The sequence below is a fragment of the Columba livia genome, chromosome 1 (genome assembly GCF_036013475.1).
Source record: "Columba livia isolate bColLiv1 breed racing homer chromosome 1, bColLiv1.pat.W.v2, whole genome shotgun sequence".
In the NCBI taxonomy this organism is placed as follows: domain Eukaryota; kingdom Metazoa; phylum Chordata; class Aves; order Columbiformes; family Columbidae; genus Columba; species Columba livia.
This window is the reverse complement of record NC_088602.1, coordinates 79,201,697-79,228,464: the sequence shown is the minus strand read 5'-3', so window position 1 is coordinate 79,228,464 and position 26,768 is coordinate 79,201,697. Positions and strand designations below refer to the sequence as shown.

The 26,768-nt window shown below is 40.3% G+C and overlaps 1 protein-coding gene and 1 long non-coding RNA gene across 4 annotated transcripts in view; one reads left to right on the top strand and one right to left on the bottom strand.

The window, feature by feature from the left end:
• The first annotated feature begins 502 nt into the window (after nt 1-502).
• LOC110365381 (uncharacterized) overlaps nt 503-26,768 on the top strand; it is a 32,189-nt gene continuing 5,923 nt past the window's right edge. The window contains exon 1 of the long non-coding RNA XR_010472916.1: nt 503-5,111. This is a non-coding gene — a long non-coding RNA (uncharacterized LOC110365381). The remainder of the gene's footprint in view (nt 5,112-26,768) is intronic.
• The window catches only part of SAMSN1 (SAM domain, SH3 domain and nuclear localization signals 1), a 96,931-nt gene continuing 92,635 nt past the window's right edge, over nt 22,473-26,768 (bottom strand). For all 3 annotated transcript variants that reach the window (XM_021299695.2, XM_005511438.3, XM_065064123.1), the window contains one exon: nt 22,473-23,716. In XM_021299695.2, coding sequence (XP_021155370.2) covers nt 23,511-23,716 — 206 coding nt within the window. In that variant the 3' untranslated portion in view covers nt 22,473-23,510. The remainder of the gene's footprint in view (nt 23,717-26,768) is intronic.

Sequence of the window (26,768 nt, the reverse complement as noted above, 5' to 3'; positions counted from 1 at the left end):
CAACGTATACTATCTATCTGTTTTTTCCTCCTTTTTTGACAGAAACATGAAGATTTATTCTATACCCAAAGATGGCAAACGAAATGGAGAAAAAAAAGCAGTTTTCTTTTTAAACACAAACATTTTAAACAACTTGGGGGAAATGACTGCTGCTGGGAAACTGATCCACCTCTCTGCTCCTCCTGCTGCTGATCTCCATCCAGCTGGGTGCTTTGCAACCTCGCTTGCACCTGTGCTGTGTGGCACTGCTGGCTTTTCCAGCTCATGGAGCACTGGGAGAGCCCGACACACAAAACACGGTGAATCACGTGCCTGCCCCTCTTGTGGGGGAGCATGCAGTCTGATAAAGTGCCATCCAATAATTTGGTCTTGCTGTCTCGTTTTCAGAAGTTAACCAGAAAGTCCATTGCAAACCCACCTATGCAACAATATTTAGAGCTAAACAAAACTGAGAAAGTCAGGACTCAGGAGAAAACTGTTCATAATGAAATAAAAAGGCTACACTTGTTGGATAGTGCTTTAGCCAGCCCAGCTCTCTGGTTCAACCTGCTCTCACCATGTTACACATTTCCACATCTGTTTCCCAGCTCTTATTTTTTTTAATATAAAATAAATGTTCTGTCTACCATTACATTTACGTTATTGTATGTGACTAAAACATTCTGCTTTTCTATTTGAGCAGGCTCTGTTCCATCTGAATGGCAAAATGGATAGAGGATTGTAGTAGTTAGAGGAGGAAAAACCATGAGACTGGAGTCCATCATCCTGTAAAGGTATGATATAATACTGTGACAGAGGCCATATCAGATATTACATTGATATAATACAGAAGTGTTTTACACTATCTGAAATTATAATGAGAGAAAGTAGGCAAGGAGTGGATTTCTAGTTGGTGCAGTAGCTGGGAGAAGGATGTAATGGCCAGACTATTACAAGAAACAGGCCATCGGGTTAGTTCACGCAGTGAAGTCTCCTCCAGCATCAACCCTGTGTGTTTGGGACTGTAAGGTCCTGAGCGACATGCTCTTGCACCACGGCGGCATGCTGTGATCCCTTCAGCTCTCGCTAGCCAAGTAGGAAGGGGTTGATACAGTCTTCAGCTCTTGAGCCAAAATTTGTCAAAGCTGAGGGGAGTTTCACCTATGGTTTCAGACACAACTGATGCCAGGCTCTGCGCAGCCCTGGAGGGGAGGACAGGGCTCGGTGCCGCGGTAGGTGGCACTCTGTCCCCAGACAGCTTGGCCTCCCTCCCTGCATCCTTGCAGGAGGCACTGGGCAGCTTAAGGTGGTTGATTTTTGCTTAGCATCTAAAAGCAACTCTGATGTGTTGCTGGGAGGATGAAAAATCCCATGGCATGCTTGCAGAAAAAGGGTTATAAACCTTTTGGTATCCTGGCTGGACCCAAAATTAAATAGAACTGTTCTATCTAATTTCTCTTTCATTTTAATTGATTCAGCTGTAAGTGATGCCTTGCTTCTCCCAGACTGGAGACCTTTAAATATCTATTCCCTCATTCCTCCCCACAATGTCAGGTAAAACAGCATATAACAGTGCTTGTTAAATTTGCATTGCACATTAATACAGTTGTGGAAATTGGCACTGTAGAAATATTGCTTTTCATAAGTATTTTATGTGACTTTTTTAGTCAGAGTATGAAACCGTGGAACAGAAATGCTCTTACACTCTTCTGCTGCTGGAGATATAATTGTGAGACAAGAAATAACTTTAAACTCTCACAACAGTTCTTTTTCTCAAAATACTTGTAACAAAAATACATTGCACCAGGTGCCCTGGTTTCATTTCTGCATGCTCTCTTCTCAAAGGTTTCAGATAGCTCAGAAATGGAAAGTTAAACTACACAGCATGCATTTGCTGTTGATGGGCATATATGCAGGGTTAGACTAATAAAAATACCACATTTCTTCTCAATACAGTGTACAATTCCAGTGCTAAGTAAATACTAAACACAGTGTCTGAAATATCCTGTTACTAAGGCAACCAGTTCCCATGTTATCTTTATATATATATATTCATGCTCCCTATGCTACTCAAAATAAAAGAAGTTCTTGTCAAGATTGGTGAACTGAATTCTTGATGAGATCTGCCTTATTAAATGCTAAATATTGTAGATGCCTCAGACTGGACTTTGGGGTTGACAATAAGAATAAGAACAGAAGCTGATAGATAGGATAATGAGTTTTAAGTTGTAGAGCGTTGGCCAGCTTGTACAAAACAGGTGTTAGGACAAAACTTTTCTAAGGTCTATGTATGCCATAAATGCCCTCGCAGAATTCACATACGTAAGTATTTCATAGTATCTCCTTCTGAGACAGCTCTTTTCACTTGCTCTGTTATGCAGACCAATTTATTTCTCTAATATGGTAATTCTTGTTACTAATGAGCCTAAGCAAGGAAATTGCCAGCAGCATGGAGTTTGGTATGTGTTAATAGTCTCTGCATCTTGCTGTTAGTATTTTTTTCCATATACATATTTTCAATATTAGAACATGCCATATACTATAGCAAGCAAGTGTGCATAACTCAGTGCTGCTCCAAAAGTCAAGAGTGTAACTGAGGCACTACTTACACAGTAGTTCTTGTTTAGCTGTCTTGGCCATGACTGGCTGGTGATGGGTTTTTTTTGCCATAAATGTTATTTTGAGGGTTACTCAGCTGTATTTCACACCCAATAAAAAAAGGGGCATTCCCTCAGTGGGGGTTTAGTGCTCATGGTGCTGGTGCAGTGTCAGTTTAACTCAGAATTGAAAATGAACTCAGCAGCAGCACCTCAGCAGGGAGGGTATCTGAAAGACCAGAACTTCATGGGCTGACCTAAGTCATCCTTGGAGGCAATCTTTGTTTTCATGGCATGTTGCCTGGGAAGTACATGTGCTTGTGTGGACCTTGGACTGAACAAGTTTGCAGCTTCTTACAACTCTCCATGCTTTCAGCAAAGTGCTACAGGTGATAATAAGGTCTATATTCAAGTTTTTAGGAGTTACTTTTTAAAAATAAATAAATAAATAAGTAAAAGGATATTAAATAACTCCAGCATAGTGCCATATCCCAGCAGCTTGGGACACTAAATGAAGTTATCTCTGAAGGTGTTATTCAGCCCCATGTATTCACTGACATTGAGTGTCCCTGAAGAGCCTGTTTTCGGCAGGTGTGAAAGGTGTCACAGAATAAGATTGAGAAACAGTGAAATGGTATTAGGTGAGAGTTCCTCCTCCAAGTATTGACCCCAGTCCATCTCTCACAACCATAAGTACTGAGACAATCCTTTTTCCATCTTCTCCATTATGTCTAAAAATTTATTTTCCAGAATTGGGGAATTTTACCTGTGCCACACAAAAATCTCTCGCTGTGTTTGTTTTATTTCTGTTTTTTTCTTTTTTTTTTTTAAACTCTGAGAGAAGTGTGTCCCTTCTCTCAGGTCATTTAACAAGGCTAGGAGGTCCTTATCCGTGTCCCTCAGTTAGATTTCTCTCTCTCCATGGCTTAAGTCGAAGTACTTTCAGCAATTTTTGACATCTCAGAAGTGACGCCATTCTGTTCCCATTTTTAGAAAATACCAGTGATACACTGAGGCTGAGAAAAATCCTTCCTCCTAAATCTTCCTCCTGTTCTGAAGCAACTTTTCTTGTCTCATTTCTTTGCCAGCCTTTTCAGAGGTTTCCCTCATGTGGTTGTAAAGGCGGTGCTTATAATTAGGGAAATGCTTAGTTCCAAGCACAACTAATACAGTTCTTTTGCCAGTTATTCCCCAGCAGGGATAATAGTATTTTATTATCCTTAAATGCAAAGGTTAAGTGCGTTTTAACCAAAGTGCCCAAACCCAGTGCTTAATGCAATGTAAAAGATGTCTGTCCTGTACAGTCATTTTCCTGGCTCACCAGCAGATGCTGGAGGAACGCAGCCTCCCCTTGGAGGCTTCCATCCATCTGGAGTTCCAAGCAGCCCTTAGGCTGCACTTCCCCCTTTTCATCAGCAGTAAGCTGCTGGCTTTCAAAACCTTCAGGGAACAGGGATTACACATGCATGGAAATGGGATTTTTAGTAACAAGTGGCCAAATGTTCAGACATCTCTAAAGACATTTGTGCTTCTAGTGAAAAAAAAAAAAAAAAAGAGCCTGATCCCAGTAAGGAATCTATTTCTAAATTAATAATAAATTTTAAAACTCCCCAAGTCTGAAATACATTAAAATAGAAGGTGACATTTGAATATGTACTGTGGGTCAGACTCTGATGCTCTAAGGCACATTGAGTGCTGTTTTACTTGCAAGTAGTTCTATTAATTTCAGTGACCCAGTTATGGAGTAACACACCACTCATCAAGAGAAAATATGTTAAAAATCTGCCCACAGTATTGGATGATAATTTGATTTCTGCACTGCCTCCCAGACCCAGTCACCCCATTTTGCTTTCACCACAGTGCAGCGTCTCTTTCACAGATGCTGACATCTCTAGATGGCTGTCAGCCTTTGTGATGAAGAATATTAGAATAACATTGTAGCTATGTCAATAAAGCAGATATGCATCCATTCATAAGGAGGATATTTTTTCAGTGATTCTTGTAAAAATCTTTGGCTTTTTGTCTTTCAGGTTTGATATTCAGGTTTTTGTGGCTATGGTAACTTCTGTGCATTTGCATATTGTAGGCTGTGCAGCCACAAATCTGCATTGGAGATAATTGATTTTCTCCCTGAAGTAATTTGGTGCTCTTCACTTCAGAGATCAACCTTTGGATTATCGACTCCTTATTATTAGTCATTTGCAAAATTATTGCTATGGCTATGAGGTTCATAGCCCTGTCAGACTTTTGGCTTCTTTTCCTCAGGGTTTGCTTCCTGACCAGGAAGGTTTTAATCCTCTTGTACTTGTGAAAAAAATTAAAAAAAAAAAATAAAAGTCAGCTAGCTGTGCTGACACCTTCTTCCATAACGACAACATTTCAAATCAGGTCTTTATCAACACATGCTTCTTGCTTGCCTCTACGATAGCCTCAAAAAATGTTACAAAGAGCTCAGTCAGTGATGATAACCTCTGCAGAGCACTGACCTACAGCAAGGAGAGGAGTGTTTCCAGATGACTACAGTATATTTAGCAAGTAAGTAGTTTGTGCATGCGCTTGACTACATTGTCACCCTTTTCAGTGTTTCACAGTTGGACTAATGCTTTGTTTATGATAGCTCCACGCCATTTTTTTTTCTGCTTCTAATGAATTTATAGCTTCAGCACCAAACCCAGTTTGAGGCTAAATGGCACATGAAATGCCTGCCTGCAATTAATTGTATTATTTAGCCCAAAATTTAAAAAATTAACAGAATAGCCTTTGAAGATTCAGCTGAACCAAATGTATGAGCTTTTTTGGTTAGGGTTGGTTCTTCTACTGGCAAAAGGTGAAATTCAAGTTTTAGAAAAATTTCACCAAATGTGTTGGTAGCTATTAAACTTCTAAAAGCACAGTGGTTGCTTAGGCTGATTTTGAAAGCATTTAGGACTTCACAGAAGTGGTAGTGATAATCTAAATCTAAAGGAATATTTGATCTTCAGATACTGCCATGTCTCTGCACTCTATTTTCATAGCAAGGAAGTGGCATTTATCAGGCTCTACAGGGTTCAAAAACTGCAGGTAGTAGGAGTGACTCAGTACTTCCATTAGCATCTGTGGTTTCCCGCTTGCATGTTTGATGATTTCTGGCTTGCATTTAAGGTAACCATTGAGTAGGAAGAACCTGGGTTTAGTTGTGCAGTTTTATCTGAACTGGGCATAGGGGTGAAAATGCTGTCGCAATAGCATCCATGGCAGTAGCACAGTAACTTGCACCATTGTATGTTCTTTTTGTTGGAAATCAAGCTCCATCCAGAGTGCTGGAGAAAGACTGATGTGGAAACGTGGCATTTTGGGACAAAACATAGGAGAACAACAAGGGCTGTGACTACTGATAACATTTCTTTTGTTGTATAGTGTTAATTTCAGCAGTATTTATATACATGCACATGCATGTGCGTATACACAAACTACTCATTTTCCCCTGAACGGATAGATTTCTGTTTACTAAGAGCCCATCTTGTCTGCCCCTGAGGGGATCAGGAAATCCCCATGCACTGGGATTCTGATTGTCATCAGTCTTAGCCCAGCCCTGACAGATGAGTCTCTAATCTCAGCCATTTTTCCTCTGGTGAGGGCGATTCTGCAATCTTCTCTGTAAACTTGTTCAGTTGCCTAACTTTTCCAATAGTTATAACGTTTGCCTGATATTATATCTAAATTCCCCCCTGCTGCATCTTAAACCCATTACCTCTTGTTCTGTCCTTGTTCTCTAATGAGAATAATTGGCCTACGTCCTCTCTATAACAGCCCTTTGCATATTTGTGGACAGTAATGCTTCCCCTCAGTCCTCTTTCCTCCAGACCGAGCAGGCCCTGCTCTCATAACCTTTTCTCAGAGGTCTTATTTACTAACTCTTTAATCATTTTTGTTGCTCTCATCTGAGCTCGCTCCAATTTTTGTCTGCTTTAAAATGCGGTGCCCCAAAATGAATGCCATTCTCCAAACGAGGCCTAGCCCATGCTAAGTAGAGCAAAATAATTGTCTTGCTTGTTTAACATGAGGTATTTCGCAGCGTGGCTCTCGCCTCATCTGCCAGAGCTTGGTCCTCTGGTCTCTCTGTCCATTTGTTATCCTTTATAACACCACAGAAAGCAGGAGCTTTCTAATGCAATTTGTGTAGGGCAAAACCAAATAAATTAAGTACTGATGTGTTAACTATGCCCCTTTCCAAAGGAGAGACACTCCCCTCCCTGTTTCCTTACAATATAGAGGAGCACCCAGCAGCCAAGCTGTCGTGTCTTAGGGAGGTCCATGAAGCTCTGAGGTCCCTCATCCCACCCCACCAGTGCTCCTCACCACAAGCCATCACACTATGGCCTTGTGCTCCCCTTACCCACACCCACTGGGGGGCTGTCACCTCCCACGCCTTCCCCTCACACTTGTCCTGCCTGCTGCTCATGGCAGCTCCTGCCATGGGGACAATTGCCCTGTGTGCCATTAATGGGGACCAGCCCTCCCCTGAAACGCTGCCATGACCGAGGCTGCGAGAGCCGCCAGTCCCCAGGAGGTTTTGCTTGGCGAGGTAGTTTCATGTTGGTTGTCCCCACGCAGGCACAAGGGTGGGAATTTCACCACTGTCTCCTCACACCACCACCTAGTTCAGTGTTACTTCTCAGGTAAAACCAAATGTCGAGCCCAGGTTGGCTGCTGCAAGTCCACCTCACGTGGCGCTGTGGCATCAGTGCTGCCAAGGTCCCACCTTCAGAGGAGATGCACCCTACCATTTTCAGTGAGGATCCACCATTGCCCTTTTGGCCTCCTAGGAGTTGAGCCTTGTGGCTTGGCCATTGGATTTCCCCAGTCTGCTGTGGCTCTAGACAAAGAAGGTTGTAGCGAGGTGGGTGTTGGTCTCTTCTCCCAAGTAACAAGCAATAGGATGAGAGGAAATGGCTTCAAGTTGCACCAGGGGAGGTTTAGATGAGATAGTAGGAAAAAATTATTCATGGAAAGGGTTGTTGGGCATTGGAACAGGCTGCCCAGGGAAGTGGTGGAGTCACCATCCCTGGAGGTGTTTAGAAGGCATTTAGATGAGGTGCTTAGGGACATGGTTTACAGGTGGAGTTGGCAGTGTTAGGTTTGCGCTTGGACTTTATGATCTTAAATGTCTTTTCCAACCAAAACAATTCTATGATTCCCTGACAGGACTGGGGAAAGGGGATGACTGTCACCAGCACACTGGTGACAGAAGTAGCAGCCTCAAGAGAAGGAAGCATGCATGATTTTTTTAAGTCACACCCAATGAGAGGAGGATGTATTTATCTTTATTCAGAAATGGTTATCAAGGCAAGGGTTTTTATTTTGTTTTTGTGTCCATACCACAAATGGTTTTCTTGAGCATAATTCTTGATAACTTGTTTGGGCGCTTGGTGCAGAAGGTTTGAGGGGTGAGGCCACTTGGCAAGGGCTGCCCAGCAGCATGGGAACTGCTCGCACAGCGTGGCCTCACAGCTGGTGTATTGCTGCCCCTGACAGGCAGCAGCATTTCAAAGCTTCCTTGCTGATGGTAGCTGAGGTTATTTCCAAATTCTCCCCCAGCTCATACCAGTGAGAGCTGAAGTGGTGATACCCTTGGAGGTACATGATCCAGGGAGAATGTAGGGAAACACAGAGTCATGCTCATAATAGCAGCTGCCACTGTTTTGTGTAGGAACCTGTAGCAAAATTTGTGTCTCTTTACATTACAATTTACTCCCATAGTACAGGGACAGCAATACTGTTCAAGGAGTGCTACGTGACATATTCAAAATGTCTGACAGGCTTTGAAGCTGAGTCCAGAGCTGTCTCTTTCAAATATCCCCTTTGACTTTGCAGAGCTTGGAGTCAGCCCTGGAGACCTTCTGACTGGAAGGGCTGCTGAAGATGATTACTTCTTTCAGTGAGCAAGACAATACCTGCTGACACACGATTTGGCCTGTGAAGAATTAAAAACTCAGGGAATGAATTCTGCATAGATGTTGCAGTCTCAGACTTTAAGGGAGAATGCAAGTGGTAAAAATACACCCACATCTCAGGCTCTGTGTTCAGCAAAGGCGCTGGGCCAGAGCTTCAGCTTTGCTGAGTCCACGTTTGTTGAAGCGGAGTGAGGAACTGGTTATGGCTTCTTAACTCCCCGGCTGGCTGCCAGCCCACAGCCAGGTTGGGGCAGCCAGGGAGCTGTTCTGACACATAGCATCTAGCGACATCTCCAAGGCTTTAGTCACAATGAATATGGATGGGCAGTGCTATTATCTGGGCGTATGCCCTGTGCCCTTCTTTCTCCTCGTTGTTGCCTCCCCTGATGACATGCCCCTTGGAGCAAAGGTGGCAAAGGAGCAGCAGCATGCTCTGAGGGAGTATTTCAATGCTGGCAATCAATCATGCATGCAGGTCGCACAGCTTCTCTCTTTTACCTCGGTACCTTTTAAGCGATGCAGAGAACATGCCCACAATTTACGAGGCTCGTGCTGAATGCAGTCAGCATCATTGACTGCTACATTTTTCTAGATCGCTGCACCAGTATGCTGCTTAATAGACCTCTGGCATAATGTGCAACAGTACCGAACACTATACCTTAGAGCTGAAAATGAGGAGACAGGAAGAGATGAACAGCATAGTTGTTTTTCATGCTGCACAAAATGAAATTACACAGGAAGTAAGTCACCTCCTGAAGAGACTAGATGCAAGAGGAGTTATCTTTCTCAGTTAAATTAAGAAGAGTGATTAAATGACAGATAGAGCACATATGGCAGGTACTGCACAAGCACTTTTCTTGCTAAAAGTGACCACATAAGTTAGCAACTGACTTTAAAACGACTGAGAAAGTGTAGTTGTAAAAATCGCTACTGCTAATTTACCTTCTGGCAGGAGCAGGAGAAACCAGCTTTGGCAAGGCATATTACTTCACACAGTGTTAAAATACTGTGGCTTGTAAAGAGCATCTGAGCATGTGAGGACATGGTGTCTAGGTTGTTCCATGCTTGACTGATGAACTTGCATGGCCCTCACGAAAGCTTCACATATTGAGCAAAGAACTGTGAAACCCAAAGCCAGCTGATTGCATAGTCTGCTGTCTCTTTTGGCTTTGCAGAGAAAGGTATGGGACGCTGGGTTCATGTAATCTGACTGAAGGTGGGGTCACTGGAACAAGGTGTCCTCAAACCTCAAATCAAGCATCTCTTTGCCATTTCTTATTAGCCAGGGTCAGCACACCCACCAGAGGAAATCCTTTTCCCAGGGAATTTCTCTTGCTATCCCAATGCTAACCCTGTTCTACCTCAGTCACATCAGGTAAGCGGGACAAGAATGGTCCCTCCAAAGCATTAGAGGCTTTTCAGCACAGCCTGCCCAGAAAATATCTCTATATCAGATCTTGTACCCAAGGACAAATTTTTTCACCTTGCTGATTTAATCGCTTTCACTTTTCACCAGCAGGCACATTACTCATATTTAAAGGAAAAGTTCAATTCATTTTAAAGACCATTCCACTCTGTATCAAAACCTTTCCACTCATCTCAGCAAATGTTGGTAAGTTGTAAACCTAACTACTAAGAGATAGTTCTACAGGGAGGGGGACTCATCCCATTTCTAAGCTCTCTGATTCTGGAGTTTAGCAATTTTCTCTTTGTGAAGATTTGCCTCATCCAAAAAATATGTGCATTAACATTTTGATTGTTTTGGGCTTAAGTGGAACTGATCTGTACAAAACCTTCCCCTATAACCCCAGTTTCTTCATGAAGAGGAAAGAATTACTGTATTACAGCAGGATAAAATTGTCTGCACAAAGACGTGGCACAGTATTACTGCCCCACATGGGCTGTTTCATGCCATCAAGCTTTAAGTTAGAACCTTTCACCCACAAGCCTTTCAGCTCCCCAGCAAGTTGGAAGTTTGGGGAATTTCTTCATAGGCTCCTGCTCTTTCAAACTCCCAGCATTACCACAGATTCTCTGACTCAGTGGAATAATAGTTAAAAATAAAGGAGGGGGTGTGAACACATCTGTCTGGTGTCCTAGGACGGAGAGAGAAGCAGAAAAATTTTATTATTCAGATCAGCAGCCTATAAACTCAGTTCTTCCGTGCTTGTCTTTGGTTACTTCTCTGATTGCTGTCTGAGGGCAATAGGGGAAGGAGAATACCACAGCCTAATATTTTCAGTTCATACCAAAAGCTAACCAAGCCAACTTAGCCTCTTTATCCCCCACTGTTAAAAATGATAGCAATAACCTTTACAGGGTAGAATAGGAAGGGATCAAACAGTTGTTATTATATCTTGCTTCTTTGAAATATGTAATTCCAGTTGTCCATATCTACTTTGCTACTGAGCTCCTAACAACATGATAGACTATCTATAAACTTTTTTTTTTTTTTTTAAATAATCTTTAAAGGATGAGTGGGACAGAAAGCCCTTCTATCTTTTAGAGACCAACCCCCAAAGCAGATTCCTTCTAAATCCAGTTATTCCAGTTAATAGGGCTTGGCACAGCCACTATGTCTACTATCACAGACTTTAAAAGATAATTTATAACAGAACTTTGAATGTTTCCTGGCTCAATGCATTTTTTAATATACTGGATCGTTTGCATCAGTGTCTCTGTTCACCTTATATTTCGTGAGTAAGTAAATTGTGGAAGGTTAGCCTTTTCTATAAAAAAATAGGACTTTATGTGGAAGTCAGTATTGGCACAGTCTGTAGAAGAAGAGTGTCTCAGCTGTCTGTGTGAATGTTTAGTTTTGTTTTCCTTACAATTCTTTCCCTCCCTTCCTCCCTCACTCCATCCCTTTCTTTCTTTCTTTCTTTCTTTCTTTCTTTCTTTCTTTCTTTCTTTCTTTCTTTCTTTCTTTCTTTCTTTCTTTCTTTCTTTCTTTCTTTCTTTCTTTCTTTCTTTCTTTCTTTCTTTCTTTCTTTCTTTCTTTCTTTCTTTCTTTCTTTCTTTCTTTCTTTCTTTCTTTCTCTTTCTTTCTTTCTTTCTTTCTTTCTTTCTTTCTTTCTTTCTTTCTTTCTTTCTTTCTTTCTTTCTTTCTCTCTTTCTTTCTTTCTTTCTTTCTTTCTTTCTCTCTTTCTTTCTTTCTTTCTTTCTTTCTTTCTTTCTTTCTTTCTTTCTTTCTTTCTTTCCTCCTTCCTTTCTTTCTCTCTCTCTTCCTCTCTTTCTTTCTTTCTTTCTTTCTTTCCACTTTCCCTCTTTGTCTCTCTTCTTTTCCTTTCTTTTCCTTTTTCTTTTTCTTTTCTTTTCTTTTCTTTTCTTTTCTTTTCTTTTCTTTTCTTTTCTTTTCTTTTCTTTTCTTTTCTTTTCTTTTCTTTTCTTTTCTTTTCTTTTCTTTTCTTTTCTTTTCTTTTCTTTTCTTTTCTTTTCTTTTCTTTTCTTTTCTTTTCTTTTCTTTTTCTTCTTTTCTTTTCTTTTCTTTTCTTTTCTTTTCTTTTCTTTTCTTTTCTTTTCTTTTCTTTTCTTTTCTTTTCTTTTCTTTTCTTTTCTTTTCTTTTCTTTTCTTTTCTCTTCTTTTCTTTTCTCTTCTTTTCTTTTCTCTTCTTTTCTTTTCTCTTCTCTTCTTTTCTCTTCTTTCCTTTCCTTTCCTTTCCTTTCCTTTCCTTTCCTTTCCTTTCCTTTCCTTTCCTTTCCTTTCCTTTCCTTTCCTTTCCTTTCCTTTCCTTTCCTTTCCTTTCCTTTCCTTTCCTTTCCTTTCCTTTCCTTTCCTTTCCTTTCCTTTCCTTTCCTTTCCTTTCCTTTCTTTTCCTTTCCTTTCCTTTCCTTTCCTTTCCTTCCCTTCCCTTCCCTTCCCTTCCCTTCCCTTCCCTTCCCTTCCCTTCCCTTCCCTTCCCTTCCCTTCCCTTCCCTTCCCTTCCCTTCCCTTCCCTTCCCTTCCCTTCCCTTCCTTCCCTTCCCTCCCTTCCCTTCCCTTCCCTTCCCTTCCCTTCCCTTCTCCACTCCTCTCCGCTCCTCTCCCTTTTTTCTTTTTTCTTTTTTCTTTTTTTCTTTTTCTTCCTTTTTCTTTCCTTTTCTTTCCTTTTCTTTCCTTTTCTTTCCTTTTCTTTCTTTTTCTTTCTTTTTCTTTCTTTTTCTTTCTTTTTCTTTCTTTTCTCCCTCCCTTCCTCCCTCTTTCCTTTCTCTTTCTTTTCTCTCTAACAGTAAAAAAAGAAATGTAATAAGCCAACATTATTATCAAATTCTTTAAATAGTCAACTCATACTTTGGCTAGCCTTTCCCCCTATATAGTACTTTGTGCCATGGTGAACATTTATGCTTATGGCACATACTTTCTTGAGCAATTTATAGCATTTAAAAGCTTAGATGATCTTGTGGACTTCTCAGTTCTTTGGTGATTAAATGCCTCTTGGCTCCATAGCAGTGATTCCAGATCTAGCAGGCAGGAGTGTTTCACTGCTGATTGTTGCCATACTCATCCAAGGACAGAACTAGCAGTGTGAAAGATTTCACCAAAGACTGATACACACAATTAACTGAATTACTTCAACAGGCTGTAGATAGGATAGATTTAAAGTGGAACCTGTTACTGTGCCAGTGGCTGGATGAGGATCCTGCTGTGCCAGTCGAGGGGGAAAATGCTTCTCTGCCAGTTCTCAATGAAGAAGTTCTTGCTGTGACAGCAGATCTAGCTCACATGCTTGATTTAATGCCCCCAATTACCATATCGTTGTAATTATCATCCATGTCTGATAAGTCTTGTGGAAACTATCAGGTCTTGAGTAGAGGATCTAGGAGTCTTGTAAGAATATAATGTCTTGAATTGATCTTTCTGTTTAATGTTTCATCACTCTGCTACCGATTGATCATTCTTTGAATAAAATGATAGCATAGCTGTATGCCAACACTTGTGATTCATTTTCACTTAGCTAATCAAAATGTTGTTTCACAAGACCCTGATGATGTTCAGGATGCCTTTTAGGAGGTATTACCTTACTCCAAGCTGGCTGACTCAGATTGTCTATTTCTTTTAATGTTTGCAGATCAAACCGTATGATTTACGAGGCATGTTTTCCTCTAGCAAGTAGTTTGTATGGGGGTACAGAACTGTTTCGTTGCAAAGTTTTTCAACTGGTGATAAATCATAGTAAATATATTTTATTTTTTTTTCAGTTAAAGAAACTGCAGGATCTCAGCATATCCTGGATCAATAACTGCACATTTTCTCTTTTTACATGAAATTTAGAGATTAGCAGAAGATTTCAAGCCTGGTCCGTACAGATCAATCATTCATCATTAGCTAGCCAAGCCAACCATCTGTTTTAACTCTGTCTCATGCTGAAACCATAATGCTAAGGTTCAGACACTGGCTTGTTTTTAGGAGGGCTTCTTCTAGCAATGTGAACAAATTAAAATGATTTTTTTTGCTTCTTCAGTAGTCATGAACTGTGTTCATGTTTGTAGCTGAATTTTGAAAGCACATACCCATCAGCCAGGGATGTGACTCTTTTATGAAGAACAGTTGCTCTTCTTACTGATGTAATCCTAGTAAGTTAAACATTGTAATGAAGTTTGATGTTTGCTATAGCAATGAAGTGGTAAGTGAAGATCACCTTTAGGAACACTTAAGCACTGAAGTAGGAAGGAGCGGTGAGTCAGGATACGCTAATGTTGTTAGGAGACTCTGCAGTTCTTAGGCTACAATAGGAAGCAAGGGTTTCATAGGCCTTAGGGACACAGGTGAATTTTACCCAGAAAATGAAGCATTTTCCTACCTTTTTATGTCTAGTATAATTATGTTCTCAAGTTTTAGCATATTTTTTTATAGTACATGAGCTTCAGTAGCATTGGGAAAATTACACTCAACGCTGTCTGCCTACAGCAAAGACAAAGTTCGTAAAAGACACAGAAAGCACAGAGCCCCTGTTAACCTTCTGTGAATGAGGTTTTGTTAGTACACTCTGAGAAAGCAATCTTTTTTTCCCCCTAGGTCTTTCTATAGTCTCGTATGTTTTCTTTTCTAAAGAGAGAAGACACCACTGTAGTAATTTTGTAACTACCATCAGCTTCAAAAAGACTGTAGAAACATCTGGTAGGGCCAGAACTGAGGTTCATTATGTCAGCCACTGCCTTTTGTGTTATTTTTTAAGAAGTGAGTTAAACCATCTCTCAAACACTGATAGGTTAAGCAAAGTCTGAGAAAACAAACCTTTTTCTAAGTCCATTGATTCACCTTTATATTCCTGAGTGTGATTATAAATATTCCCATTTAAAGTGTTGTGCATATTCCTCCTTCACAGACCAGTATGTCAGACTTCTAACCACTTGCTTTGGCTTTCTACAACATTGATAGTCCTTCGAGTTAGTGATGCTTGTGCAATTCCAGATGAGAGCTCCCAGTGCCCATGTGGTACAATTTCTTCCTGATAAAGCAGAACAAGTGAGCACCTGATTGACTTTTACCATAAATGCTGACATTCTGCAGCCAAAGGGGAGAGGGGGGAAAAAGAAAATCTTTGATAGTGCTTAAAGCACACAGGCCATTTGCAGCAAAGATTTCCATTTCAAGAGATTTGTTAGTGTAGTCTTGGATTAGTGTATGCATCAAAAGCTTTACTTAGGAAGATTTTCAGCCTTGCACACACTTATTAAAGCTCTTTGCTGTTCTGAATCCATATGATTATATGCTGAATAATGAATATTTTTTAAAGCTTTATGCAGCCACACTGTGACACCTCACCAATTTCAGCCAGTCTCATTCTCTCTCTTTTTTGTTTTGGCATTTCCTAGCTTAAAACTTTTAGCAAAGACTTTTTGCAGTTTACAAGTTCTTCAGTGCCAGGCAACTGAATTGCTGAGATGCTGACTTAAAAAAAAAAACAAAAGGTATCTTATGCTGATTTTGTTTTAGAACACGCTGACTAGTTGCAATTGAGGTTAATTGACCTTTATAATGGATACACAGGACAGTACTAAAGCTGTATACATAAACTGCAAGTTTATTTGAAAGCAAATTGTGTTAATTGACATTCATTGTGCATCTTTCTGTTGTTTATTGCTAGTTGCTCATGTGAATAGTTTGTTGATATTATAGATAGGACAAACATTTGTTTCAGATAAATAGGATTTTCAGTTGAATAGGTTTTAATTAAATGATGCCCTGTACTCAGTTTTGAAACTGTGAAGCACTATACAGTATGTAGCTAATCTTGTTATCTAGGATCTTAAATTGTTGAATCACATCACACACAGATTTGTTTATTTTTGCCAAATAACATCTAAATTCTCTGCCAGTTGTGCAAGATTTAGGTCTTTTTCCAGAGTAAAATCTGAAATTATTGTGCTGCGGAGACTGAGTTTATGCAAGAATTATAAGTGTTTGGTTTGCCTCACAGGGCAGACCACTGTTGTATTAAACACATATTCACTGCTATATTAAAAGCATAAGTCAGAGTGTTTATAGCTTCTCTCATACATGGGTCCTGTTCTACTAGACACTCGGACATTGTCTTTAATTTCATAGGCCTCACTAACCACCTGTAGGGCCTGGCCTATAAAGCCACAGTCTTCATGCTTTTCACAACATACAGTATTTTTGATCCCATAGCTAAATTCTGCATATGTCTACAAATTCAGTCCAAACCAGCCCGCTTTCCCATTTCTTTCTCTAATGAAGGGAAACCCCAGCTGACACAGTCATGGGTCACACAACCACTTCCACTAACGATGGCTTTTCCTTCACTCTGAAGGCAGAATGGAAAAGCGACCCTTCCAAAGCCCTAGATGGAGGCCTTTTCTAGGTTACAGAGCATATTTTGCTTAACAAAGTTAGGATGAGCAAAGATTGCTAATACATTTCATCTAAAAATAAAGCAGAACTGAGAAGACAGGTAGATGTCCTGTAGGCATGTTCATAGCATTAATTGAGTGGTGCAAAGCTATCAGCTACACTACTAATCGAGCTCCTTCTGATACTTCATCACTGTCTTTAAATAGCCATGTAGCTAAACAGATAGGCAAGGAAATAAAATCAGTATTAACTGTATATTGTTACCACAAAGGTATTTAAAGAGAAATAACTGCTCTTCCAGTAAGTTACATTTTATTTTAATGTGCTGGTGTAAAGAATGATGCTAGTCATTCAACTCTTATGTTAGAGATGAGAACAAACTTAGGAGGCAAAATAGTTAGGTAATACACAGAGAGATTTCCTTGAAAATTTGCAAGTTCCTCAGTTTTACTGTATTCGATTTTCTCTGAAATGCATTTTCCCCACATGAGTGGCTTTCTCTTTCTATTTCTTTTACATTTGCACTCTGTAAAGTGTAAGGTTATTTCCAATAGTATTTTAAGATGTGCTTTCCCTGGTGGATGTTTTTTTGATAGCCAGCAAGGGACTGCTCGCAAATATGATGGTGAACGTTTCAGAGAGATTTGTAATATAATGTGTTTCCCAGATACAACTTACAAGTGCCTTATTTCTTGTCACAGAAGAGTGGCAAGAGGCTGGGGCCTGATTTTCAGCTCTCGCTGAGCTAGCCAGCCCCAGGAGCAGTGCCTGAGACCTGCACGAGTACTGAGCACCCAAGCAAAGCAGGTCAGCAGTGCTTAGATGAGGACGTTTCAAAATCTGAAAGAGTAGAAGCAGCAGAAGCTGTATACTGCTGTATTCAAACTTGATCCCAAATCACCAAGTAATTACTTGTATGTTAGTTTGCACTCAGGGCAGCTACATGGCACACAGTCCAGCTCCTGCAGGAAAGCTAAGACTTGGGAATGATTCAGGTTGAAATCCTCCCACTTCCTCCTTTGGCCATATGGACACGACTAGTGGTGAAAAAGTGTCAGCCAGCTTGCCCACAGTCTGACAAAACTACTCCACAGCCCCACACCCTCTTGGCCTGTCGCTGTATCCCAATGCTGAGTTGCACAACATTTCTACACCTTGAATGTTCCACCCCAAAAGGCTGAGATATGGCACACAACAAGACAGCCCTTCCATATGTGGAGAACACCTCCAGAAACCATGACTGAGGAAGGGACACAGGCATTCTGGAGAACCTCGGTTGCACCCCTTCTATAATGGGAAAGTAATGGGGCAGCAGGAAGGGTGCATCTGACCTTCACTCACTGCGAGCACAGAGAAGCCGTGGAGAATCAGACTGCAAAATATGAGGTCTCTGACCATCATTTGAGAAAGCCCATGGTTTGCCACAGCCCCACATCAGAGCACCAGCGGGTAGGGGGGCATTAACGTAGTTGGTTGGTGTGGGGAATGGGCCCTAGGAGGTGAGGACATGCAGGCGTTGCCCAGGGAACACACGCATTTTGGAATGCTGGCCAGGTTTAAATTAAGCAGCCAAGGTATGTGAACTGCTAAGGAGCACCCCTTGCCCTCCAGCTCTCTTGTTCCTCGTTTGTTCATGACTTCCTGGCACAGGCAGATTTTCTGTGTTTCTGCTGTCAGCAGACAGATCTCATGCCTAGCAGAGATTGCTAGGCATGTCAGACCAAATTCTGCGTAGCCACAAAAAATGAGATGACCATCTCAGCTCCCCCTAGCCTATCATAGATGCTCTCCCACCTGTTTCCTCCTTCTAGAGAATACATATTTCCTAAGAAATTCAGGTTCATTACAATGAATGCTGTTTATTATGTTTATTAAAATCTGTTCATTGCCTAAAATAATCTGTTCATTGCCTAAAATGGATGAAAGATCAGGGACGCAGAATCACAGAATAACAGGATCACAGAATGTTCTGGTTTGGAAGGGCCCTCAAAAGTTCATCTAGTCCAATCCCCCTGCTGGAGAAAGAACACCTAGATGAGGTTACACAGGAACATGTCCAGGGGGGTTTTGAATGCCTCCCGAGAAGGAGACTCCACAACCTCCCTGGTCAGCCTGTTCTGGTGCTCTGGCACCCTCATCGTGAAGAAGTTTCTTCTCATACTTAAGTGGAACCTCCTATGTTCCAGTTTGCACTCATTACCCCTTGTTTTACCATTGGTTGTCACCGAGAAGCACCTGGCTCCATCCTCATGACACTCACCCTTTATATATTGGTAAACATGAATAAGGTCACCCCTCGGTCTCCTCTTCTCCAAGCTGAAGAGACCCAACTCCCTCAGCCTTTCCTCATAAGGGAGATGCTCCACTTGTTGCTCTGTGTTGGACCCTCTCCAGCAGTTCCCTGTCCTTTTTGAACTGAGGGGCCCAGAACCGGACACAATATTCCTGATGTGGTCTCAAAGAAGGTGCTTATACGGTCCTGTGTAAGGTATTCCTGGAACTGACCAAAGAGCGTCATTGCACATAAGCAGTAGTACAGCACACACAGCCAACAAGCATCACGGTGTGACACAAATAACCTCTTCAGTGGCTAATGTAACCAAAAACCTCAACTTCAAGCTGTGAAAAAGAGCCAGAAAGCTTGCCGTGCTGTTACTAGACATGATGGAACTGCTTCCATCTGATATGAAGGAAGGCTCAGCCATTGATGGTGACATGTGACTCAGTTGCAAAGCTGCTATTGAGGCTGTCTTAGGGCAGACATCAAGCTGCTACTGTGACCTAGGGCACCAAAAGAATCTATGGCATTTCTTCCTTTAACTGTTGACACTACAGATTTGTGTGCTTTCATGTGTGTGTGCCTATGTGTGTATTTGTGGGTAGAAAGAACTGTACTGACCTTGGCTTGTTGGAACAGCTAATTTCCAGGGAAAGGGGCAGGTTGTACACATCCTGTGAACCTAGTGATATCTAGAAACTGGCCTGTCAGGTTCACAGTACCCAAGATATCCTTTTTTTCTTTCAATATTGTCTTGTGCTTGCTGCACCAGCCTTTTTTTATAATAGCTCCACCAGTGTGATGCAGATCCCCTGACAAAGCCAGAAATTATTTTAATTGCCACTACCTGGGAGCAGGCACTATGGTATCAAGGCCCCTTTTATATCATACCAAGAGAACTGTAGGCTTTCTCACATCACAGTAGAGACTGGTCACTCAATGGTAGGACTGGTAGGGTATGGGGTGGATAACTGGCTGGTCAGGTGAGTGGAAAATTGGCTGAACTGCTAGGATCAGAGGGGTGTGCAAGCATTGCAAAGTCCAGCTAGCAGCCAATAATTAGCTGAGTCCCTCAGAGACCAGCCTTTCAGAATTTCTACAGGTATGCCCTTGTTCTGCCTTACGCTTCATGTGCTCATTCACACCTCAGCAAAAGGAATGCCAAACCCTCCTTATTGCTAACATCTACCCACAGGTGTCAAAGTCATTTTCACCGGGGCCACATCAGCCTCACGGTTGCCTTCAAAGACCTGAATGTAATTTTAGAAATGTATAAATGTGACTATTCCTACAGTTATACAGTCCTAAAATTACATTTGGCCCTTTGAAGGCAACCACGAGTCTGATGTGGCACCTGGTGAAAATGAGTTTGACACCCCTGCTCTACATTGATGCATTTGTACCCACTGACTTTTACAAGTTTTGTTACAACATCTGAAGAGCATCTGAAGATCACTCCAGTGATCTGCAGGCTGGTCCATGTGGATCACAGAGCTGTGATATGGCGCTCTGCTACCCTCTTTGAGAGTAGAGTACTCACATGGGGTTGAGCATGAGGCAATGCCACTATAAGCAACATTAACTTTGACGAGAGATGGTTCTTCTCTGAGGACAAGGGTGCTGCTACCACCTGAATTTTTCTGTGGGCCATCTAATTCTTCCTGAGTTACTGGCTTTGTGCCATGGGCAGGTGACAGTGGCTGTGCCAGCAGCCAGCCCAGCACCACAGCCCAGGGGGAGTCTGATGCACCTGCACCATGGCCCTCTGCAGCAGAGGAAATCCCCACCAGTAAAGGTTGGCAGGGCTGGCCTCCTTAGCTTCACCTCCGCTATTAGTGGCTGGTTTTGCATCATTTAGTTACACTTTGTAACTGCAAGGAACAGTGGACTCTCAGTTATCTTCAAATAAGAGACTAAAATAAAGAAGGGGAGATAGAGACTAGACATAAGGAAGAAGTTTTTAACAGTGAAGGTGCTGAAACACTGGCTGAGGTTACCCACAGAGGCTGTGGATGCCCCATCCCTGGAGACATTCAAGGTCAGGCTGGATGGGGCTCTGAGCAACCTGATCTCATTGAAGATGTCCTTGCTCATTGCAGTGGGGTTGGACTAGATGACCTTGGAAGGTCCCTTCTGACTCAAACTATTCTGTGATTTTATGATTCTAAGAGACTTACAAACCATCTAGCCCTCCTTAATCGTAGAGAAAGGTTAATGAAAATAAAAAGGGACATGACACCATTGAGCAAGTGACAGCGAGGAACGAAATCTCTGCTGCTTGCTTTTCTGTCCTGTCTCTGGAACATTTCAAAGATTCCTCAAAAGTAGTTCAGATCTGCACCTGACTGTCTCCAGTGGTTCCTAGAATTATCTTTTATTCAGATTACTAAAGCTGGTTGGAGAACTGTTTGTGCTATTACAAACAGTTTAGTCCATGATCAGTGTGATTAACAAGACCACTGAGAGATGAAAGAAGGTTGGGTACACTTCTTGTAGGAAACACACTTTTTTTTTTTTTTTCTTTGTGGTGTGAAATTTCCTCATTCTTTTTCTCAGAATAGCTCGAGAGAACGGAAGTTTCTCAGTTTGAGATCTAATCTGTTCTGCCTACTCAAGAGGTTACAAATGTCTCGAACAAGCTTTCAGTTGACACATTTTCTGAACAAGAAGCCCTTTGGACAAAGTCTTACTGATTAGAGACAGCAGTGGTTAAACCACAACTCATGCCCATAGTTACCAAGTAGTTAACCTTACACCTTTATCCTCTTGCCATCAGCCCAAGCTACGCAGGGTTTGATTCCTGTAAAATAATAGCAGTTGTTGGGTATTTTGCTGTGTTTGAAGCCTTGCCTCTCTCACTGTAACTAGTTAGGGAGGGCTGTTTTCATTTGCAAACCTATGGAAATAAACATTCTCAGAACATTTGTATCACAGTACATCTCTGGTGTCTATGGTTGTTAGTCTTTGACACAGCTAACTTAGCTGTTTCTTGGCAGTGATAATTGTATTTAAACTCACCTCAACACATTTTTACCTGTTCAGCAATTTTATAGATGTCTAGATAGCAGCAACTTGAAGGCTAAATGCCTCTGCTGCAAAAGCCAAAAGACAAGACCCTCTTAGAGGAATTCAAGCCCTTCTCTAATACGAGATGATAGAAGCTAATCCAACTACATTATTTCAGAAATTATTAAAGTCATATTAAGTGAAGTCAGTACTGTGTGTCATGATACACTACCAGTTAGAAAAGCATTAAGAAATAAATATAGCTCTCACATGCTTTGTCCCATCAAGGAATTCTGCATCCTAACCATGCCTGGTAATACAGGGTCATTGCTGCTAAATTATGATGATTGTTGCCAGTGTAAAAAATTAAAAATATCTCCATTCCTGTTTATATTTCTAAGCATTTTCTTTATTCCAAATCTTGGAGTCTAGTTAATACATTTTTATAAAACGGCCATTTTTATACTAGCCTTCAAAGTAGATCTGTATATCAGGAGTCTGACAGCAGTTGCCGTTTAAGGGGTCATGAAAACTACAGAAAGCATTTTAATTGGTGGCAGGGGGCGGGGAAAGATAAAAGCTTTCCATTTGTTTATAGAGCCTTTGAAAAATATTCTTTTGGGGGTGGAACTTCCTGTGTTTCGTCTCTTCTGAAGGTGTTTTTCTTTTAAGCTATCAGCAATATGTGAAAACTTTTTAACATAAATGCAAAATGCCTTAAAATAATTAAAATTGTGTGACTAATCAGTGAGCAAAAAGTTTCTCTATTGATTTGATACACAGATTATTATGCATGATAAAAATGCTTGGTGGAGTTGCCATTTACAATGTTAGTCTTAGAAAAGAGCAGTCTTTGAAATGTAATAGTCACATTAAAAATCATGTTTTTAAGGGGCTCAAACACATGATTCTGTTTATTATTGAATGAAGTACTCTAAAAGAAGACAGGTGGTTAAAATGTGTATTCCAGTGCAAAATATAGTGGGAAATGACAATAAAATCTCATATAAAAGACAATAGTGCACAATAACCATATTAGCTTCTGAGTTCTGTATACAAACAAATACTCTAGTAAGAAACTTCACACCACGCACAAAAGGCAAGAGTTTCACAAAAAGTGGTCATAAAAGCATTGCATTGATACTGATTTTCTTCTTGCTCCAAGCTTGCATCCTCGATATAATGCTTGGAAAGAATGAGAACAGGTGTGAACATAACAATAAAGAAATTGCCTGTGCATGAGCCATTCAGATGGCTATGTTCTCTAAAATAGAATGAACACAGAGAGCTTGATTCAAATTCATACTACAGTTCTTTTGTACCTCCAGGATGACATGTAGGAGAGATTAGTCTACTTTAGAGCCTGTTTTGGATAAGAATGAGATGAAACAGCTTTAATATCAATGAGAATTAGCTTGGTGCTTTTCAAAGTGGGATGAGAATGTATCCACCTTTTTATTATGATGATATATCAGTGAAAAAACATTCTGTACAAATTTCAACAAAACACACCTGAAAATAGAGACAGTGTGATTAATCCTTATATTTTTAAAATAAATATGTACAATATTTACATTTTGGACAGTTCCAGAAATGAACATGTCCATATTATGTACCACTACCTAAAACAATTCAGTATTATGAAGAAAAATGCATTTGCTGTACAAATCTTTATAAATACATGTGTATAAACTCTTTCAGTGAAATGTCTGTGGATTCATTGAAAAGAAAAGCATGAGATATTCTTCTTATCAGCTAATATTTAGCTATTGGGTGTCCACATATTAGACAGTCTAGAGCATCATACATCAGACAGAAGTAGATTTTCGGTGCTGAAAATATTGTGTGTTCTCCTTCTGTCCCATCACACTGCAAATCTGCTTGTCTTTTCTGAAAATCTGCAGAAAAGCAGCAGGACTGTATCAGTTTGACTCAGTGATTGTTATTGACTGCACCATGTCAGACAGGGTTTCTGGGTCTCCTTCTTCTTTACCATTATCTGAATTTTCTGATGAGATGTAACAGCCAGAATCTCTTGGACAGTCATTTAACAGTGATTTGTCAAAGCCGTGGTGAGGGCTTAAGCTCTGCGTTTCCTGGTCACCCTCACTTTTCTGCTGTTGTTCAACTAGAAAGAAAGAAAGAAAGAAAGAAAAAAATTGTCAAAACAAGTATCCTGCGAAAAAGTTTGAGATAGAAACGTGACTGATCTTGAAGAACTGTAGAAACAGAGTAGGTAATATACACATGATGAGATCAATATCTTTTTTCTGTCAGAAACAGAAACCTCAGCATCAAAGAACTCAGAATATGATTACAAGAGTATAACATCAACTAAGTTGATGTTGAGATTGTCTTTGATCCTGTAGTATGTTGCTCAGAGATGAATACTGGAGATTTTGGCCTCATCCTTTAGACTGAGGTCCTTTAGGCTGTCCACAGGTGCAAGAGTCACCATGTGTGGTCGCTATGACCACAGGAAAGGTGGCAGCTTTTGCCCTCCCACACTCACATATTCCAGAGCCTATTCACGCAACCAATCACGTAGCCTTACTGCACCTTGTTTATAACGTGTTGCATTAGAGATGTTGCATCTTCTGAATGCAAGTTCCACCATTTCACCTGCTCTGTGTACTGTGTAGTGAGATACAATGTGCTGGTCTTCAGAGGTGATAGATGTAAAGATGTGGTAATCAGGTTTTCTAGAGCACTGAACTTTTCAGTGGGAGTGGGTGGCTGATGGAAACTTCCTAATTTTAGCTTGATATCCAGAAGGTTATTTGCTGAAACACAAGGGCCTCAGAGAAAGCTAAAATGACTAACTCCAGTTGTATGGTTTTTGAACACTGTTCCGACACTAAGTAGAAACAAATTATCTTGCAAAAAGCTTGTCCTTGTTTAGCTGCTGTATGACTAATTTATTCAAGCTCAAAAATCTACAACTTAGGAAGGGTATCGACAGAACTCTCAAAAAAAGCCTAACAAGCTGGTGCCTTGTAGACAGGATATACCTGTATATCATCAACGTAACATATCTTGTGGTTAAAGTTCATATTCATATCTTCTGGCTGTGAAATACATGATGTTTACTCACAGTAAATTTCTTCAGAAAACAAGCTATAAGATATAAAATCTTTCATAGTTTTCTTTTTCCTTATCACCCTCCTGTAACTTCATTTTTACTTCAGACTGGGGCTTGCTTTCCAAAGTATAAGGAACGAATCTCATGGGAAACAGATGGTTTTACCCCAGATTTTAGCCCTTTGGAAAAAATGAAGCCTTTTTGCTTTAAGGTTACCTTATAATAAGGTTCCCTTATTTCACTTGACTTGTTTCTCAAGGGTTAATTAGTTAGCTTCAAATATTTAGTCAGATTTAAGTTGTCTCAACTCAGGTACAGGCAGAATGGAAGTTCCAGTTCATGAAGGATTTTATCCTTTGTCAAAATCTTTATCTAGTTTAACTCCAGGATCAAATCCCAGAATAAAATTTCCACAAGGAGAATTTGTACTGACATTTGTTTCGGTTGTTGGAAATGATAAGCTTTGGCAACATGGGAAAGATTCACAATTTGGATTATTATTTATTTTTTCAATCTTGTGTTGTATTGTGTAACAAAGAATAACTTAGAAATTAAAAACTGAAACTTTTCACTCTGAAAATATTTAAATGAAACAGCAGGAGAGTCAGGACCTGTCTTCATTGTGTGAGATTTCAATGAGCTTATTTCACAACATATTTTGATATATTGAGAAATATTTCTAGGTCCTGATGGAAGTCTTGTAGATTTGTTTGGGCTGATTAATTCTGTTTAATATTTTCTGTATTTCAGTTGCCTAATTCAGTTATCAAACTGATCTGATTTTGAAGCAAAGAATACAATGACCCAGTCATTTTTGCATTAATAGGTTATAGGCATAATCTAATGTATTTTTTTAAAAAGTCTGATTACTTTAAACACTTTCCAAGGAATAGAAATCTCACCTTGTTCCCAAATAAATTAATGATTAATTGCACTTGCATGAAGGAGTACAACTTTAATCAGATTTAATTGATAACTGTAACTGTTTGATCTCACCTTACAGAGCACAGTTTGTCATGTCCAATGTTATCTCTCTATGCAGGGAAAATATTTGGTCACGTAGGGTCCAATTGATTTTTGATTTAAGTCAGGGAGGAATTACAAAAAGCATTACACCAGTGAAGGTATTACTGCTGCTATTAGTAGCAACAGAAGTAGTTTAGCACAAATAACAGCAGATGCTCCAGCAAAGCCTTGTCTAAACTGTGTCATTAGCTCCTTGTACCCATCCCACAGGCACCAAGATGACCCAGGTCTGGGTCGCCAGTGTCTGGGTGAATCCCCCCACCCTACTGCGGTCAGGGCTCCCCTGCCCTCCCCGTAATCCCCTCATCAGCCTAATGCTGCTTGCCGGTGCTTTTATCAGCTTCTGGAACATCATCTGCTGCCCCGGGAAGCAGTGACCTAGAAAGTGTTAATCCTGTTTACATTTTCAAGGTCAAAAGAGGAACCTCCATCCACTTTGTTTGTTTTACAATGGAAAGAAGACCAAATAATAGTGGATTAAAAAGAAAATACACTTTCATTCATTATATTAGTGCCCTGTAACTAGTTCTGATAATCTGAGTAGTCCCTATGTTAAAAACAGATCCTAAATTCTGTTGTAGCGATGGCTTTCCCTTGTGAATTTCAGTGAAAAAGGCACAGACAAGCTTGGAACTGAGATTTTTTTTTTTTTTAAATCTGAATTTAGATCAGTTAGGAGAATAAGAAATTTCTAGTTAGAAAACATATAGTAGTGTAAAACTTCTCTCTTTTCCCCTGACAGTAGATTTTTTTTACATGAAAAACTGAAAACCAAAGATGTCCAGGTGTTTGAGACAGTAAAAATACTGTATTTTCCATTTTTCTTTCTGAGCAGAAGTTGAACACACCCCTCATATTTAAAAAGAGAAGACTGAAAGCAAACTTTGGCACTTTTTTTGTTTTTTTAATTTATTTTTTAAACTTTAAAAAAAAAATTTAATCTCTTTTTAAAGCAACCTTAAATATTATGCGCTAGCTACAGAACCACTTGAACAGGATGTTGAGTATTATAAATATATGCAGCAGACAACTTTTTTTTTTCTTTTCAATTCAATTCTACTTAATTCCTTCC